At 33.9% G+C, this 11,365-nt stretch overlaps 1 protein-coding gene across 1 annotated transcript; it reads left to right on the forward strand.

Annotated features, from left to right (window-relative positions):
• Nucleotides 1-6,589: 6,589 nt before the first annotated feature.
• LOC111296543 (auxin response factor 18-like) lies at nt 6,590-11,012 on the forward strand. The gene is made up of 4 exons (XM_089741394.1): nt 6,590-7,500; nt 7,591-8,726; nt 9,648-10,567; nt 10,688-11,012. Exons 2-3 carry the CDS (start codon nt 7,626-7,628, stop codon nt 10,452-10,454), a joined length of 1,908 nt encoding a protein of 635 aa, XP_089597520.1. The 5' UTR covers nt 6,590-7,500; nt 7,591-7,625; the 3' UTR covers nt 10,455-10,567; nt 10,688-11,012.
• The last annotated feature ends 353 nt before the right edge of the window (nt 11,013-11,365 follow it).

Raw genomic sequence — 11,365 nt, forward strand, 5'->3', positions numbered from 1 at the left:
TAAAAAAAAATTATTTTTACTCTTTATCATCTCATTTTTTATTTATTCATTCATTTGTTTTTGAATTATTATTAAATTATATATTTTTCTTAGGAAAATTAACTAAATAAATAAATAATATTTGTATTAAATATTTTTCTAAATACTCAATTACTTTGATAATATTTTTTAAAAAATTCTCACTTAGTGTTTTTAAAAATTTATTACTCGGACTTATTTAATATCTCATTATCAAATATTTTCAGTTATTATTATTATTATTATTTTGTCATTCATTTTTATTTTTTACTTTTTTATATTTTTCATTCACATTTTCTTTAATTTATTAATTTTTAGACATTAAATTTCTCATTTTCTAAAATATATGCATTTATTCTATGTATTTAAAATATAAGAATGCATTAATAACTAACTTAAATAATTAAAAAAAAAAAAACCAAAAATCGACCGGTCAACGTTGGTTAATGGTCCATAAACGGTTTGGGTCGGTTCAGAGGTTTTTTTTTAGTTCTAATCAATATGAACCAATTCAGGTTCACTCAGTTGGATCGATTGAGGGTTGTGGTTAAAGTGGGTCACCAGATTCGTTGCAAAGACCATAAGTTGGGTCACTGGTTATGCACAAATCGAGTTTTGATTCTTTTTTATTTTTTAGCTATAAAAAATCAAACTTGTTTTTAATTCATTTCCATTTCTTCTTAAGAAAAAAAATTCAAAGAATCTTTCCAACAAAAAAAAACAACCTCAACACCTCCGCATGGTCCAGACTCGAATGCTGTCGTCGCGTCGACTGCAGCTCTTGTCATTGCCGACAGCTTAGTCGGTGTTGGAAAACTTTCAAAAACACGAAAAGACCTTTTGGCTTCTTGATTCTAAATCCAAGCTTTTTTTTTTTTCAAAACTCCTTCTAATCTACTAAATCGATCTTCAAAGTATTCGGTCAAAAGAATTTTTTATTTTTTTATTTTTTTGTTCTCCAATGCTAGGTCCTCGCTCAAAAACTATGATTGTTTTTTGTCTTTTTAATTTTCAACTATTAGGTAAATTTTTTTTTTGGAGTGATTTTTGGTTGTTTGGTTTTTCAATAATCTAAGGGTCGTTGTGGTGCTGATGTGGGCTATGGGTGACAGAGTGAGGGTGGCTGTGGCGTAGGTGTTAGGTAGGATGTGTTGGCGAAGGTGCGGTTAAGTGTACTAGGTGGGGAGTGATTGTGGTAATGGGGTGTGTGGAGGCTATCACTTGGGACAAGGTCGTATAAGGGTGTGGGTTAGGACTGGGTGAGAGCGTAGAGTATGAAGGCCAGGTACTGGGGCTGGGCGAAGTACTAGGTATGTGAGGTTGGCGTCGGGGCCAAGGCTGGGTGGAGGTTGGAGGACTTAGGGTGGTCTGGGGTTGGAGCTAGGACTGGTGACCGTGTGGGTCTATCAAAGGGGCTAGGGTCGGACGAGTCTTTGGTCTTGTTCTGGTTTTAGACTTCTAGATTTTTTTTTTGGTCTCTTGGTGTCTTTTTTCTTCAGCATGAATTCATTTGAGATTTTATTGAAAATCCCATATCCTCTTTTTTTCTGTCTCTGTCTGGAAATTAAATCCTTTCGAAAAGAGTAATTGAGAACTTTAGATTTTTCTTCCAACATTAGTTTGCTGCACTTGGATTTTGCAATCCTACATCTTAAGGAAGGTCCAGGTTAAAGTTTTGAAACAGAAGAAAGTTGACTATTTGCAGTGTTGCTTTTTCATCAGTTGCTGTTGTAGATACATGGGGTAAAATCAATAAGGCAAATTACAAGAGTTGAAATTGTTGAGGCAAATTAGGGAGAGTGGCCTGGGGGAAGGGAAAAGTTGGGGAAGGCTACTGCCATGGCAGCCGCCCCTCAGCCTTTCCCATCTTTTTTTTTTTTTAATATTTTAATATTTTAATTGTTTAATTGCTTAATTTTTAATTATTGTATTTATTTTAATTTAGTCCTTCATCAAAATTGAATCTGAAATTTAATACAGAATTTGGACGAAATTCGGGTTTTAATACGAAATCTAGGTTTTAACACAAAATTTGGACTTTAATATAAAACTTAGGCCTAAACAATTAACCTGATAATGAAATTGAATCAATCTTAAACCCACATGAAATATTCTAAGACGGTAAATAAATTTAATCTTAATTATTAAATCGATCTAATTCGTACTCAAACTTCAAAATTAATTACGATTGAGTTATGTCGGATGATAAAATGAGTGATCTTGTGTATTTAAGATTCTACTTTTAAAATACTTTTCATAAAGATAGAACCCGATAACGAAAGGAAACTCTTATATTACTAACTGTACTGGGTGACATGTAATATAACAATATCACGAAGAGGGAAATGAAGAGTTTGGTAGGTGGTTAATGGCAATTTTCCTTTTCGGTAATTAAATGCTTTCACTTCAATTATTTTCCTTTATTTATCAAGGCACAAATGACTCAAATTCATATGGGAAATCAATTCAATGATATTATTTCCTTTGGAGTTTGGACACCTAAATTATGTGATTGTCAACTCTTGAAATTTATCTTCATGTTTATATTTCCTAACCCTACTACCTTCAATTATCTTATCCTGATCTTGTTCAACATGCCATAACATATTTATGATCGAAGTTAGACTCCATCTAATAATTTTAAATATGAAAAAATGATACGATATAAAAAAATTATAAAAATAATATGATTTAAAATTTTTAAATTTATACGTAAGTTTGGAAAAATAAAAAATTTATTGGTATACTAGACAGGAATTATAACATAATAATTTTGTATTTTATATATATTTGACACAAAATAAATATTATATAAAATACGAATTGTCAAATCTAAATTAAACAACATGATAGATATTAAAGTAGCGTCATGTCATGTTTTAAATTATAATAATCCAAAAACTAATAATATCAACAAAACTATTTCAATTGATGGATATATTTTTTGTGTTAGTGACCTAACTTCAAATTTATGAACCTGTACAAAATAACTTGAAATTTTCTTCATATAAAAATAAGGATTTTGGTTTAGAAAAGAAGATAAAAAAAATATATGTTTAGTCGTTATTTGTGACCCATAATGCTGGTGGGTTAGCAGGCTTGGGAGGGGGAAATTGTAGTGCGCATGCATGGACGATGTCTGAAGTAAATGAGGTCGAAGGTGGACGAAGGCCATGGTGGGCCACATTGGATTTTAATTGATGATATATGGCTTTTGAGTTCTAGTGATGATGTTAGGGAAGATGGGTTCAGTGTCACGTTTGGTTTGTTGTTTTTTCTTTCCAACCAACCACTCTCATTTTTTTGGTTTTTCATCTCCACAAAAAGGGTGGGGGGTCCTAATGCAGCTGATGTTCTGGTTAATGGGTCTTTTCTTTGTCCTTTGCACAAACAAATAATGCTCAATATTTATGGCCCCTAGTTTACAGTAGAAGGGATTAGTAATTAATGTTTCTATATCTAGCATTTTCAAAATGGGGTTTCTTTGGTCTCAATTGACAGGAAACAAGAGATTTTTTTTTACCAATGGGACTATAGGTTGATTTATGTTTTTAACATCATTTCTTTCATATATATATATATATATATATATATAGTGGCAGAAGGATACACATCAGCCTGAAGCATCCTTTACTCAGAGGGTTAGACATTTTCTATGTGTTTTCCAGACTTTATTTCAAAAAATAATGAGGATTAAAAGTCTTAAGTTTCAGCTGGGAGTGATGCGTTGTTGGATGAACAAGCCAGCAGATGTGAGTTTAAACGATTAATTGTCAACACAAAAGGCTAGCTTGAATTGAATTATGATTCGAACGCTTGCAGGCTGTAGGAGCACAAATATATATACCCTATATGACAACTTGGTGCTAAACTGTCATGCCTCTAGGAAAATAAGTGATCATTAATCTTTGAATCTGTCGGTCAAAGTTTTTGAATAATTACTGACAAGATATACTGCTCAGGAATTCATCTCCCAGGAATTTCTTGTCTTGTATTGTCAAATGTCAGCCATTTAAGTTCTTAACAGATGTAGTACTGTAAGAAGGAATCTTTCTTAAACTTGATTTCACTGATTATCCATGAAGAAAAAAGGGAGGGTTTTTTTCAAATTTGATTGCAGGGTCACTTGTTCATCAATTTTCTGCCGTTTTGCAATAAATTTTTTGGTTGATTTGTGACCTTAACTCAATGACCACCCCAATGTGGTCATTTCAAACTTTAATGGAGGCAACATATTCAAGTACAAGTGCTAGAGCCCCAGCCTGTTTATGACTTTATTATCAGTTGCATGGTACAAACAGGGTGATGTTGTTAGGTCTAAGCCTGCCTTCCCTCCTTTAAGCAGCAACTTGCAGGAAATGTAACAAAAGAAAATAAGTAATTATGGGACTCAGCAATCTGAAATTTTGTTATTGATATTAGCGCTGGTTTTTCAAGGTCCCCTCATTGTTCCAAACCAACCCAATAAAAAGGAGCAGATTACCATTCAGCCTTGATCCCTGAACTTCAAAACCTATTTTTGTAGGTCAGCTTGGCAATTTTAGGGTTAGCAGAAGGATAAAAGGATAAGCCCAGCCTTAGCCTGAAGCCCTTAATAGTGTACATTATTGAAGAGTTTTAGGCCACTGAGCTGTCTATATCTATTGTGTTTATAACAGAAACTAACCTGATTTAAACTCATCAGGTTTTGGAAATTACCAAACTAGGTTTTCCAAGTACAGTGAATTTTTTTTTTGCTGCTTCTGCGTATTAAGAACTATTTTCACTTCTTACCTAACAGGCTTGTAACTTCCAAGTTATGGTTAGACATATATGCTGCTGGAAAAAAATGAATGAAGGGTCAGAACTACTCAGAAATAGCCCTAATTAATCTGTTCAGCAATAGTAGTTTCCACGTTCAAAATTTTTTGCTGCATTTTTCTGAGCATAAGAAGAAAGCAGCAATGTACCTAATGCTACCATACATCATTTTCACATTTCCTTCCCCTCTTCAATTCCTCCTGTTTTTTTGTTTGATTGAAATATTAAATTTCAAGATATAAAGCCATGAAATTTTGGGTAAAACTCAATTGCTTTTAAACTTATACTTCACTCAATTCTTTCCCAAATCTGGTTAAACTTTGAAGTTCATCAAAGTGGAAAGTCTCCTTACTATTTCTCCTACCATATTCCTGTGATTTGCCTTGTTGGGAAACAAGTTTCTGTCAGCTGCAAACTTCAGGTGCTATAAACAGTGCGTGGGAGAGTATGATTTTCTTTTTGTTTTCAAAGTGGCAAAATACCCAACACAAGTTTTTTGGTTTTACTTTTGGTGAAGTTTCTAAACTTCACTGAAGTTTATTTTCTACTCAATTAATGAATTTTTTTATCTTTGTTAACACATAATAATATTGCACATATTAATTGTATTTATTTCAAGTTTTGCTTGGATTAAATTGTTTCTTGGAGGATTTTAATGGCATAGTACTCCTCACATCGACATCAATTTTGATATATTCAAGATTTTACTCTTCAAATGATTCTCACAAAAATCAAACCGCAATTAACAAGAAAATGAAACCTCTTTGCTTATCAACTTAGCTAATCCTTTTGGGTATGGTAATTGTGATTGTGATTGTTATGATATGTTTGATGCAGAAAATTATGATAAAATAGGATAATATGATATTATAAATAAAATAAAATAATATAATATAATTTTATCTTGCATTTGATTTGTACAAAAATTAAGATAAAATAATTTTAATATTATAAATTAAAAATAATTTTTTTTTAATTTTAAGAGGATTGAATTATCTTATGTCAAAAGAATAATATATGATTAATTCATCTTATAATTCAATATTTTTTTATATATAAAAAGCAAATATGATATATACTGATTGTCATCTTATGTACCAAACATTGACCTTAATAGATTAAATGATTGTTAAAAAATGAAGTTAACAAATATATTTGGAATAATTTTAACCATTTCACTAATACAAAATGTTAAAGCTTTACTTGCATTAAGAGAACAGCATGCAACCACTGGCGGCAGGAGAGAGTTAGAAAAAGAGAACAATATCCTCAATCCCAACACAAAGTGAAAACAAATTTGAGGTTAACCAAAAAAAAGGTACACTCAAACTCTAGTTGACTAGAAAACTTCGAAACACCCATCAACCATGGCTAACTTGTTTTGTTATTGGTTAAAGATTGCCGTGCTTTTAGACTTCAATTTACTCCCCCAAACATCATTTATTATTCACAAGGAAAAGGAAAACTGAAGCAAACAATATTATCTGTTTGTTTATTCATATAGGAGAATTAGTGAACCAATATTTTAATGAGAACTATTAAACAATATGACTCATAATAATAAATAAAAATGAAATATTGATAGTTTCCTTGAACATCTTTGTTATTTTGCTGGCTACATAAGATACATACAGAGTTCCTTCAGATCCTAAGAAAAAAATAAAATGTACACATCTGTTTTTTAATTTTTACAGTTATTTGTAAAAAAAGAAAAAAAAAACTAATAATAGTATTATAATGCACATAATTATAGGGTCGGGGAGTAATGGACAAATTGATAATTTTTGTTTTTGGGTTTTCATTGTTTTTAATAATTTTAGGCGTTAAAAGTGTGTTCTGTTCTTTCAGTGTATTTCTTTTTGGACTATTGCATGATCCAAAAGGCTGCTCTCATCATTTTTTTTTCTCTCTCTTTCTGCTTTGTGTGCTAATGACTTCTTTATCTGCTTTTGTATCGGCCACTTGAATCTTTGAAATGAAAACTCCCAGAGAAGATTCATCACCTTTTTTTTTGTTCCTACTTATCCGCTTTGGGGCTTTAGGGGAGGAGAATTTGGAGGAGGTTTTGATTACAGAGACTTTGTGTGTAGTTAGTTGGTGAGAGTTTTGGATTCTTTTATGGGTTCAAAGAGAGTGGAAGAATAGCAGAAAACTTTTTTTGTGTGTGTTTTAGTTTCTGGGTTTTTCTTGTTTTGTGGATCTTAATTTTGGAAGTGGAAAGTTTTGTTGGTGAATTGAACAGTGGTTTTTTCCCATGTGGAGATAAATTGAATTAATCTCTTATTTTTTTAACAAAAAACAAACAAAAAAAAAACTTTTTTTTTTTTTGGGTTCAGTTATAGTGTTTCCTAGTGGCAGATTTTGGTGTTCAAAGCTGTTAAAAGAGTGGCAACAAAGCTGTTTGAATTGGACAACAATAGAGTTTTGGATGGGCTGGGGGAGATGGCTCTGAATGTTATTTAGTGACGAAGCCTTAAGCTGTATTGAGAGAAAAAAAAATGGAGCTTTTCGGATTCTGAGGTTGGCTTCTTTTATTGATAACACAATGTTGAGATTCTGTGAAATTACAAGGTTTTGTTTTGGATTCTCTTTCTGGTGAGGACCAAAGAAGATCCTCACTGGATATTTTGTGGCAAAAAGATTCTTCATTGCAGTGTTCCTTGATCATACATGCTTTTCAAGGTAACAATAACAATTCAATAATATAATTTCTGATTCCTTTTTTTTTTTTTTTGGTTGAATTTCATGAATAAGTTTGTTTCCTGTTTACAGCACTCACTTAGAGAGAAGAGGAAACGGAGATTGAGATGATTACATTTATGGACTCAAACGAGAAACTGAAGGAGATGGAGAAGTGCTTGAGTTCTCAGCTATGGCATGCCTGTGCTGGAGGAATGGTTCAGATGCCTTCAGTTAACACCAAAGTCCTTTACTTTCCTCAAGGCCATTCTGAGCACGCTTGTGGCCCAGTTGATTTCAGGAACTGCCCTCGAATACCTGCCTCTATACTCTGCAGAGTTGCTGCTGTTAAGTTCATGGCAGATCCTGAGACCGATGAGGTTTTCGCAAAAATTAGGCTGATCCCGGTTGGTAATAATGAGCCTGATTTTGAAGATGATGGAATTGGAGGCATTCTTGGGAATGAAACACAGGAAAAGCTGGCTTCTTTTGCTAAGATATTGACTCGGTCAGATGCAAACAATGGTGGGGGTTTTTCAGTTCCGAGGTATTGTGCTGAGAAGATATTTCCAAGATTGGATTACTCTGCTGATCCCCCTGTCCAGACAATTCTTGCTAAGGATGTCCATGGAGAGACCTGGAAATTTAGACATATATATAGGGGGACGCCAAGGAGACATCTTTTGACTACGGGATGGAGCACTTTTGTGAACCATAAGAAGCTTGTAGCTGGGGATTCAATTGTGTTTCTGAGGGCGGAGAATGGGGATCTTTGCGTCTGTATTCGAAGGGCGAAGAGGGGGATTGGAGGAGGGCATGAGTCTTCATCTGGGTGGAATGCTGCTGGTGGAAATTGTATGGTGCCATATGGAGGGTTTTCGGCATTTCTGAGGGAAGATGGGAACAAGTTGATGAGACTTAGCTCAAATAGTAATTTGATGGGGAAGGGAAAGGTTAGGCCTGAACAAGTTATTGAAGCTGCAACTCTCGCTGCCAATGGGCAACAGTTTGAGGTTGTTTACTACCCCAGGGCGAGTACCCCCGAGTTCTGCGTGAAGGCCTCTTTAGTGAAGGCAGCACTACAGGTCCCGTGGTGCTTAGGAATGAGATTTAAAATGGCCTTTGAAACAGAGGATTCTTCACGGATTAGCTGGTTTATGGGCACCATATCTTCTGTTCGAGTGGCTGATCCCCTCCGCTGGCCTGACTCACCTTGGAGGCTTCTTCAGGTACTCTCGTCTTTCTTAATTTTACTCTTCTTTTGGTCTTTTGGAAAGATTGTATCTAATCCTTCAAGTGTATATTCCTTTTTGTTGAATACTTGAATTCAAAGAAATCTCCCTCTTTTGCTTGATTTTTCTGATTTATCTTTTCCCAATTCAACACTTTAACCAATTTGGTTCCCTTCACTATTAATTGTGTTTCTGTATGGTTTCCCCATTATGTTCAGTTGATGCATCAATGAACACAACCTTATGCTGTTTATAAGTATGGTTTAAAATTGCAACTTTTGGCTATTTCAGGAATAAGTTACTTCTGTTCTCTGATTGAGTAGGTCATAAATTGCCAATTTATATGGAAATATATGTCTGATATGTTAATAATTGTGTATCTTGTGCCTTAAACTGGTTTGAAAGATGTCATTGACCAGATATGATGGCTTTTTCTTGCTTACTGCATTCTTAAATGAGTTTGGATTGAAAGATGCGTAAAATTGTTGACAAATTCTCCCTTAATGCTTAAATTACTTGTAATAATGTGAGTGTATAATTTATGCAAAAATATCTTGCCATTTAAATATTGTTTCATGTTCAAACAAACTGCTGCTAGTGCCAACTTCATTAAGTTGTTCTTTGACTTTGTTGAATGTTTATGAATATGTTCAATGGTGGTATTCTCAGTGATTTTCTTCTAAATAAAAAAAAAAAATGAAGAGCAAAAACATGTGCAAGTCATTTAGCATCATATTGTGTACTATAGTGGCATGATTGACTTCCATTATTTGAATCCCATGAAGGGACGCCTGGAATATGATCTTGCATCACTTTTCTAATGTAATTCTTAGGTTGTGAATCTTTTGTTGTTTTCCCAGCCAAATTGATTTCTTTTTCCTTCAATTTGTTCTTATTTGCTTAAGTTTTATCTTGCAGGTTACATGGGACGAGCCGGATTTGCTTCACAATGTACAAGGTGTCAGTCCATGGCTGGTGGAATTGGTTTCAAACATGCCAGCAATTCATCTTTATCCCTTTTCACCACCAAGGAAGAAGTTGAGACTGTCACAGCATCCGGATTTCCCCCTTGATGGTCAACTTCCATTGCCAATAGTTTCAGGCAACCTCCTCAGGCTCAACAACCCTTTTTGGTGTCTACCCAAAACCACTCCTGCTGGCATGCAGGGAGCCAGGCATGCTCAATATGGTCTCTCCTTGTCGGATCTCCACTTCAATAAACTGCAATCAGGTCTCTTTCAGGTTGGTTTCCCGCTGCTTAATCATGCAGCTACACCCAATAAGACCTCCAATGGTGGTGCAATCGTTCAAAAGCCTAGCATGAGCGAGAATGTTTCTTGCATGCTAACCATGGCTCATTCTACCCAAAATTCAAAGAAAACTGATGATGCAAAGACAACCCAGCTTGTACTTTTTGGTCAGACAATTCTTACCGAGCAGCAAATCTCTCTCAGCTGTTCTGATGATGTAGTCTCTCCAGTTCTTACTGGAAATAGTTCCTCAGGAGGGAATATGGATAAGAAGGCAAAATTTTCTGATGGTTCTGGATTTGCAATTCACGAACAAGGTCTGCCCGGGCGCCCATCTTGTGAAGTTTTCCCATGGTATAAGGATAATCGCCAAGAAACTGAACCCAACTCGGAGACTGGTCACGGTAAAGTTCTCATGGAATCGGAGGACGCATGTCGTACTCTTGACCTTTCATCATTGAGGTCTTATGATTGATTGGACAAAAAGCTGGCAAAAATGTTTGGTATAGAAAATTCTGAGACTCTGAGCCATTTACTCTATCGGGATGCTACAGGTGCAGTGAAAAAAATTGGAGGTGAACCATTCAGGTAAAACTCGTTTACTTTATACTTTTATCATCTCATTTTGTTACAAATCTTTCATATAAGCAAAATATGCGATGTGCGTTGGATGACATAATGATCAATTTCATGTTGCCGCCATTGCAGTGACTTTATGAAAACTGCAAAGAGACTAACAATTATAATGGATTCAAGCAGTGACAATGTAGGAGAGTATAGAGGAAGAATCAAACCTTGATTTCAATTTGTACAGCTGGTTGCTCAAATCCTTTATTCTCATGCTGACCTATTCACCTTTTTTAAGTTGTAGGAGGAGGTGCTCCAGTCCAAGTTCTGGACTGCCAACCTTAAAAAATTTTCCCTTTTTCTGTTTTTTCCCCTTGTTTTCAAGGGATGTTTGGATTTTGAACCTTTTGATTTCAAGGTTATGGTTCATTAAACATTTTTGTTGGTATATTATTCCCTTTAGGTTTCCTGGTTTCATAGGCAGCCGGTTCCTACAAGTACCAAGTCAATATGTACGACATGGTCTATGTATTTATCAAGAGCAAAGTTGATAAAAAAATTTGATTTGAAAGATATTGAAATATTTATAAACTTTGATTTGAAAAAATAAAATATAAAAAAATAAATTATAATTAAAAAAAAGAGAAATTTAATTTTTAAGAGTTATTTTATTAATTAATTTTATTTTGATTAAGTTAAAAATAATCAAATAACAAAGGCAAATAAAAATTACAAAATATGTTTTATATTCACAATCCATCAAAATAAATTAATCTATCAAAATTAATTAAAATTAATAAAAATAATCGATATTATTTA

The sequence above is a fragment of the Durio zibethinus genome, chromosome 12 (genome assembly GCF_047325235.1).
Source record: "Durio zibethinus cultivar Kanyao isolate XHJ-2024 chromosome 12, ASM4732523v1, whole genome shotgun sequence".
Taxonomy (NCBI): Eukaryota; Viridiplantae; Streptophyta; class Magnoliopsida; order Malvales; family Malvaceae; genus Durio; species Durio zibethinus.

Coding starts and splice junctions, on each gene's coding strand:
- LOC111296543 (XM_089741394.1), top strand. CDS start 7,626: ATGATTACATTTATGGACTCAAACGAGAAACTGAAGGAGATGGAGAAG. Junction 8,727..9,647: donor CACCTTGGAGGCTTCTTCAG/GTACTCTCGTCT, acceptor TTTATCTTGCAG/GTTACATGGGACGAGCCGGA.